At 41.5% G+C, this 6,722-nt stretch overlaps 1 protein-coding gene across 3 annotated transcripts in view; it reads left to right on the plus strand.

Moving 5' to 3' along the window:
* Positions 1 to 4,142, plus strand: part of si:ch73-345f18.3 — a 37,040-nt gene extending 32,898 nt beyond the window's left edge. For all 3 annotated transcript variants that reach the window (XM_043691024.1, XM_043691026.1, XM_043691025.1), the window contains one exon: positions 3,167 to 4,142. In XM_043691024.1, the coding sequence (XP_043546959.1) occupies positions 3,167 to 3,537 (371 nt within the window). In that variant the 3' untranslated portion in view covers positions 3,538 to 4,142. The remainder of the gene's footprint in view (positions 1 to 3,166) is intronic.
* The last annotated feature ends 2,580 nt before the right edge of the window (positions 4,143 to 6,722 follow it).

A 6,722-nucleotide genomic window follows, 5' to 3' on the forward strand; every position in this document is an offset into this window, starting at 1 on the left:
CAATCAACCAAATCGCCCAGTGGCTCAACATTTCAACTCCCCCTCCCACTCTGCCGAGGACATGGAGGTCCTGGGCCTCCTTCACCGCCACTCCCTCACCACCAGACGCCTGGAGGAAGAACGCCTCATCTTCCGCCTCGGAACACTTCAACCCCAGGGCATCAATGTGGACTTCAACAGTTTCCTCATTTCCCCTTCCCCCACCTCACCCTAGTTCTAAACTTGCAGCTCAGCACTGTCCCCATGACTTGTCCGGACTTGTCCTACCTGCCTATATCCTTTTCCACCTATCCACTCCACCCTCTCCTCCCTGACCTATCATCTTCATCCCCTCCCCCACTCACCCATTGTACTCTATGCTACTTTCTCCCCACCCTCCTCCAGCTTATCTCTCCACACTCCAGGCTCACTGCCTTTATTCCTGATGAAGGGCTCTTGCCCGAAACGTCGATTTCAAAGCTCCTTGGATGCTGCCTGAACTGCTGTGCTCTTCCAGCACCAGTAATCCAGAATTCACATAATGAATACTTATCACTTGTTATACTGACTTTACATGCTGAATGCTTCTATTATTGTTGAATGGCTCTAAATAATGAATGCTTTTCCACATTGTTAACCGATTACACTTGCCTCCAGCACCCCATTCTTAACTGCAAGTTCTTATCTGATCTAAGGCATGCTCAGCTGAACCTCCTGCTTCACATAACTCAGAACTTAACTCTTTCCCTGCCTGCTTATACCCTATACACATTCTCATTAGAAGTTAAGAACAATGCAACATTGGTTAATACATTAAATGTGTTAGTTCCTCAGAGGTCCTCCTGTTCACCTGCTATTTATGACCTTTCTGTCTTAGATTTCTGTGGAGTCTTTGTTGAAATTGTGGACAAGTGGAAGAGTCCTTCAGAAATTTACATCCTGTATTAATGAAATCCTCTCTGCTATCTAGAAAGTGTCATGCATGCACTGCCTCGCAAGTACATATTCATATGGTCATCTGGAGATTGCGACTTTGTATTGTGTCTTCTTGCATTTTCTGTGAGCAGAACTGTATGGTTTGGCACAAATAAAATAAATATTTAAAAAGAACATGTGGGGATAATCAGTATCTGATTTCCCAAGCAACAGCCACAGAAATAGAATTTTAGCTTGGTTCAGCACACTTCAGTAGCCTTGTTGTTCTATACAATTGTTCGCAGTTCTCTGTCTATCTGAGATCCTTGGCAATTACTTGCCGAGTTGTGGTGAAGTGTCGCAGTCTTGTCACTATGGATAAGGTGTGGAAGTAAAGCATGAGTCAATACCACAATTTAATAACATTTTCTGATAAAAGATCATGACCTAATTTTTTTTTATCCACAGATGGTGAAACACCTGTTGAGTATTGTCTGTTGATTAAAAGATTGAATTGCCACTTGTGAGATTTTAGAGAAAAAGTTAATGTTGGAAACAGAGCTGTTGCGAAAGCAGGGAGGTTGCTTCTCTTGGGTACTCTCCAGTAGCAACTCTCCACTTTTATGCCACACCTCTGGCCTCTAAAATCCTTATTACCCACCAGTGCCCTCTCTCTCTCTCTCTCACACACACACACACACACACACATGTAGACATATCTTCAAGTCATAGTGTAGAGTCAGAGATGTACAGCATGGAAACAGAACCTTCAGTCCAACTTCATGCTGACCAGATATCCTAAACAAATCAAGTCCCATTTGCCCATCCTTGCAACATATTCTTCCTGTTTGTGGTTCCAGCAGTGGTCACCAATCTCTTCTGCTAAGACTACAGAGCCAATAACCAAGTAGATTGACTGGCAACTCTCTTGGCTGAGACTTCTGTTCATGAGAGTTGGAATTGTCATTGTCAAGTAATCAAGGGCACCCTCTGTGTACTATTATTATGGGCGATTGGATATCTGGTCTGTGTGGTTCTGACTGACCTTGTGCCAGGTAGGCTATCCATCCACTGTATTCCTCCTCCACATTAATTGAAACATTTGGACTGAAGTCATGCTGTTACTGATGCATCAGTTCAAAGTCAAACTACTTTACATCAATTCTACCATTATATTGTAAAAGCAAAATGTGAAGAAGATGGTCTTGCATTAGTAAATGTGCCTTTCGCAACCACAGGAGGTCTCAAAGAACTTTTTAGACAGTGAATTATTTTTAAAATGTAGTCACTTTCATTATGTTTCATCCTTCTTTCCCGTTTGATATAATCAGGATCTAAAGTTAAGATGTGGTATCCATTTAGAAGCAATACATGCATGTGCATTGGATATGGACCTTTGTAACATTGACCAACCTGGCCTGTAGTTTCCCCACCTGTGACTGACATTGAGTCTATTATTTTTGTATATCCATTGTCTAATACCTGTGTCAGACCCGTTGCTAAATTGGGTCACAATTAAATTCATACTCTATTTGGTTTTCATGGGTGTCCAGGGATTGAAATAGATGTCCCTCAAGGGGAACCAGAAGACTGCCAGCTGAAGTATAATTTTTTTTACATGAATCCAGAGCCATGTGGAGCGGAGGTGTTCCAATTGACTCTGTATCAAAACAGTAGGCTGCTAACTTCCTGTATGTGCCACACCCTTTCTTTTGGTCCACTGCTTGACAATTTTCTTTTATCCAGCCCTGTGCTAAGATTAACAATCTGTCTCTGGGACTACAATAGACATTTGTAGTTCCTCAGCAACATACAAGTGAGGTCAGCTGAACATTTTGACTTAGTCCTTCCTTAAGTCTGTTTGTGTGCCTGTAGTTTGCTCTGCATCCAGATTACATCCTGATTGGACACAATGAAATTTTTATCCATTAATCACCATCCCAGGTTGCTGGACCCACAGTAATTAAATCGGCTGCTGATTACATTTCTGCGAAGGATCTCCTGACTATCATTCCCTATTTCAGGAGATCAGCATCTTGAAACCCTGGGAAAACATCAGAAACAGTTTTCTGCAGACCTACCACGGAAGATATGATGGAAAATTGGAAAGCACAACTTATCCTATTTTCAGAACATATTAGGGTTACTGAAGTAGTTGGTGGAGTGTTATGGAGAATGTGTTAATGCTTGCTAGTCATGTGACATTTAGGCAGTTAAAAACATTAAGTCTTAATTATGAAAGAGCTCACCGCATTTTCTCTGTTTTCTTCAGGAGATTTTACAGTCAAGCTCGACATGCGGGGATACAATTTTTCTCTTTCTGTGCAGCCCAATCAATCAATCCCAAGGCAACTTCTGCTTGCACAGCAGTATACAAAGGAACTGTGTACTTCAACAAAATCCATATTAGCAGCTGACCCTAAACTCCAGGAGATGATCAACTCCATGCTACAGACTGAAGATCAGCATCTTGAAATGGTGAAGCATGTGAATGAATCCTATCAAGCGCGGACTCGATGTTTGTCGAATGCCAAAGACAATTTCATGGAATTAAGGCGAGCCAAACAGTTTTCAAATCTACACAAGGAATTAGCCGATAGGGTACTTAAAGACATTGTGGAAATAGTGGGCATAAATGTATAAAAGTTTGGAACTAATGTACGATCATACTTCTGCGAGCTCATGACTTCAAAAACAAAACACTGTGGAATTTAGTAACCATTGGGATGTTGCCTCCTATAACTATTACTATTATTTTCTTGCCCAAGCAATTTCCTTTGTTATTATGAATGGCTGGCATATCACACTGATACAAGTTGATTGAAAATGGTGTTAGATTTCAAATATAACCCACATGAAAATAATTCTTTAATTCCTATGTATAGTATTTCATATCCTGAACATATCAGGGATGGGGTGGAGAGTAAATTTCTTTATAAGCTCACTAAGTGATCTGTCACAACTTTGGATGATGTGTTGTAGTCGCCTATAAAAATACTTGCGGTAAATTCTCACGTAAAATCATGATTGCATTACTGAAAATTGCAACTTTAAGTGAACGATGATTTCCCATAGGAATAAATGTTAAAGCCAGAAATAGGCTCCTTCAGACATTATTTGCCTGGAATAAATAATGTACAAGTTGAAATACTGTACCACACATGCTGTACTGTGCACTCCTAGCTAAAATAACTTGCAAAATAAATTCCTAAATGTAACAAATATTGTATACATTCAAATTAAACAAAATCCAGCAGTCCCTTGTAAGCAATATCTGTGGATTGGGGATAGTTTGTATCCACTCTGACTGAAGAGTTTAGAAATGGCTGACAAATCCAAGAGGGCGAAAGTGAGGACTGCAGATGTTGGAGATTAGAATCAAGATTAGAGTGGTGTTGGAAAAGCACAGCAGATCAACCAGCATCCAAGGAGCAGGATAGTTTTCTTGCTCCTCGGATGCTGCCTGACCTGCTGTGCTTTTCCAGCACCACACTAATCTAGATACATCCAAGAGCCAATCTCCAGATTCTACTCTGTGTGGCTAGATATTTGTTAGATGAGTTACTTGGAGATTCTTGCATTCTCTTCATTGCCTTGTCTTGATCTCTTGCTCCCAAATGAACATTCTCCCATTTTGGTCGGTCACCATGATATTGTTTCTCGATTGGCTCACCCTGCTAGCACTTAAGGGGGTAACATTTTGTGCATTTTGTTTTAAGTTGTCGGTTTTACCAGGGATTATTCTCCCTGTTGTAAGGGGTAATCTAGACAGTCTATCAGTCAGCAATATTTACTACTTATTCTCCTGCCTGACATCATCTTAAATCACCTCAGTTCATTGTTGATTTCCTTGAATGGCCTTGCAGCCGCAAGTTCATTGCCACCATTTACTGAGGCTTGTGGCCTTGTACAAAAGGTTTTGCAGCAATAATCACAAACATGAAATAAGGGGCTTAGAGGTCTCAGGCAGAGGTTTGAAAATAAAATAAGAGTGCATTGGATTGGTCATGATTTGGAGATGCCGGTGTTGGACTGGGGTGTACCAAGTTAAAAATCACACAACACCAGGTGATAGTCCAACAGGTTTAATTGGAAGCACTAGCTTTTGGGGCACTGCTCCTTCCACCTGATGAAGGAGCAGCGCTCTGAAAGCTAGTGCTTCCATTGGATTGGTGATAATATACTGATATGGACTGAGAATTAGTTGATGCACAGAAAACAGAGAGTAGGAATAAATAGATCATTCTCTGGATAGCAGGCTGTTACTAGTACAGTACTGCAAAGATCACCACTAAATCAAAGCTGTTAAAAGTCTATGCAAATTATGTGGTGCCGGACCCAACTTTATGTCATATTTCTAAACTTGTTGGTGACTCAAAACTGGAATCTAAGTTGTGAGGAGAATACAAGGAGGCTTCACGTGGTCAGGCTAAGTGAAATGGCTAGAACCTAGCAGGTGGAATATTAACATAAAATATGAAGTTATTTACTTCGGCAGAAGAACAGACAGATTATTTCTGAAAATGATGAGAAGTTGGGAAGTGCAGGTGTCCAAAGAGACTTGGGTGTCCACATTATCAAGCAAATGCAGCAAGTAATTAGGAAGACAAATGGTGTCATTCATTACAAGGGGATCAGAGTACAAAAGATAACTTGGTGCAATTGTGTAGAGGCACGGTGAGATGTTTACTGACATCAGCACATGTACGCTATGTGCCACATTAATTTGTGCATGCATATTTAAATGATTCCAGGAGGACAGGACCTATGGGCTGGGGTTGGAGTTGGGGTAGGACCTGGGAGGTTGGGGGAATAGCACCCAAATCCCCTCGTCAGTAGCCCCTGTTCCTCATTCTCCCCCATTCTTACTCTTCCACCTTCTATCCTCATTCTTCTGCCATCCTCACTCTTCCTCTGCCATTTCCACTCTCCCCTCCCAACCTCAACATTTTACATGGGTCTGGAATTATGCATATGTGCAATTCTATAGTCGCACATAGGCATAGTTTCCTGTGGTTTCAAGTGTCAGCAGACACTGCTTCTCAGTTCTGGTCTCTTTATCAATGGAATGATTATAATTGAAGATCACCAGATTATTCCTAAGGATGCTGGGATTATTTTGTGAGGAACCTGTATTCCTCGAGCTTTGAAGAACTAGAAATTATCACCTTGAAAATTCAGATAGGATGTGAAAGGGTAGATATTGGTAAAATTTGCGAAGCTTAGTAAGTTTTCTTGCTGTATCTTACCAAATTTGCCTCAATAATTGTCCCTTAATATGGTGCCTCTTTTGTCCAGTTTCTGCTTCATCTTATCATGTGCTGTTCCTGAAACAATTCACCACTCAACAGATGTCCTGGATTCATCAGCATCTCTTGCACTCGTACATCTTTAAAAAGCTGTTGTGCACCCAGGCAAGCACTGTCAGTCTGGATGTGCCCCACAGGGTTGCTGATATTTGCTTCAAACATAGGGGACAGAGAAAATTGGTGCCGTGCTTTGCGGTAGATCTTGCAGGTCCTGCAGGAATGAGCTGGTACAAAAGCAGGACTTCCTCTTCCCTCAGGACCAGCAGTGGGGGACATATCATCAGATCATATCAGGTTGCCACCCAAATTAAAGCAGTATTAATCATCTGGAAGCATTGTAGGAAGAAGGTCAATCTCCTTCTCTACTGCGCCAGGGTAAGTGCCATCATTTTCTTCAATACCTCACACTCACTCTATCTCTGGTAATGTATCCACCTCCCACCAAGGTTCATGTGCACTACTCTCACTAATGCCTACAACATCACCTCCAACTGCCCTTACCCAACCCTGACATCACTA

The sequence above is a fragment of the Chiloscyllium plagiosum genome, chromosome 5 (assembly GCF_004010195.1).
Source record: "Chiloscyllium plagiosum isolate BGI_BamShark_2017 chromosome 5, ASM401019v2, whole genome shotgun sequence".
NCBI lineage: Eukaryota > Metazoa > Chordata > Chondrichthyes > Orectolobiformes > Hemiscylliidae > Chiloscyllium > Chiloscyllium plagiosum.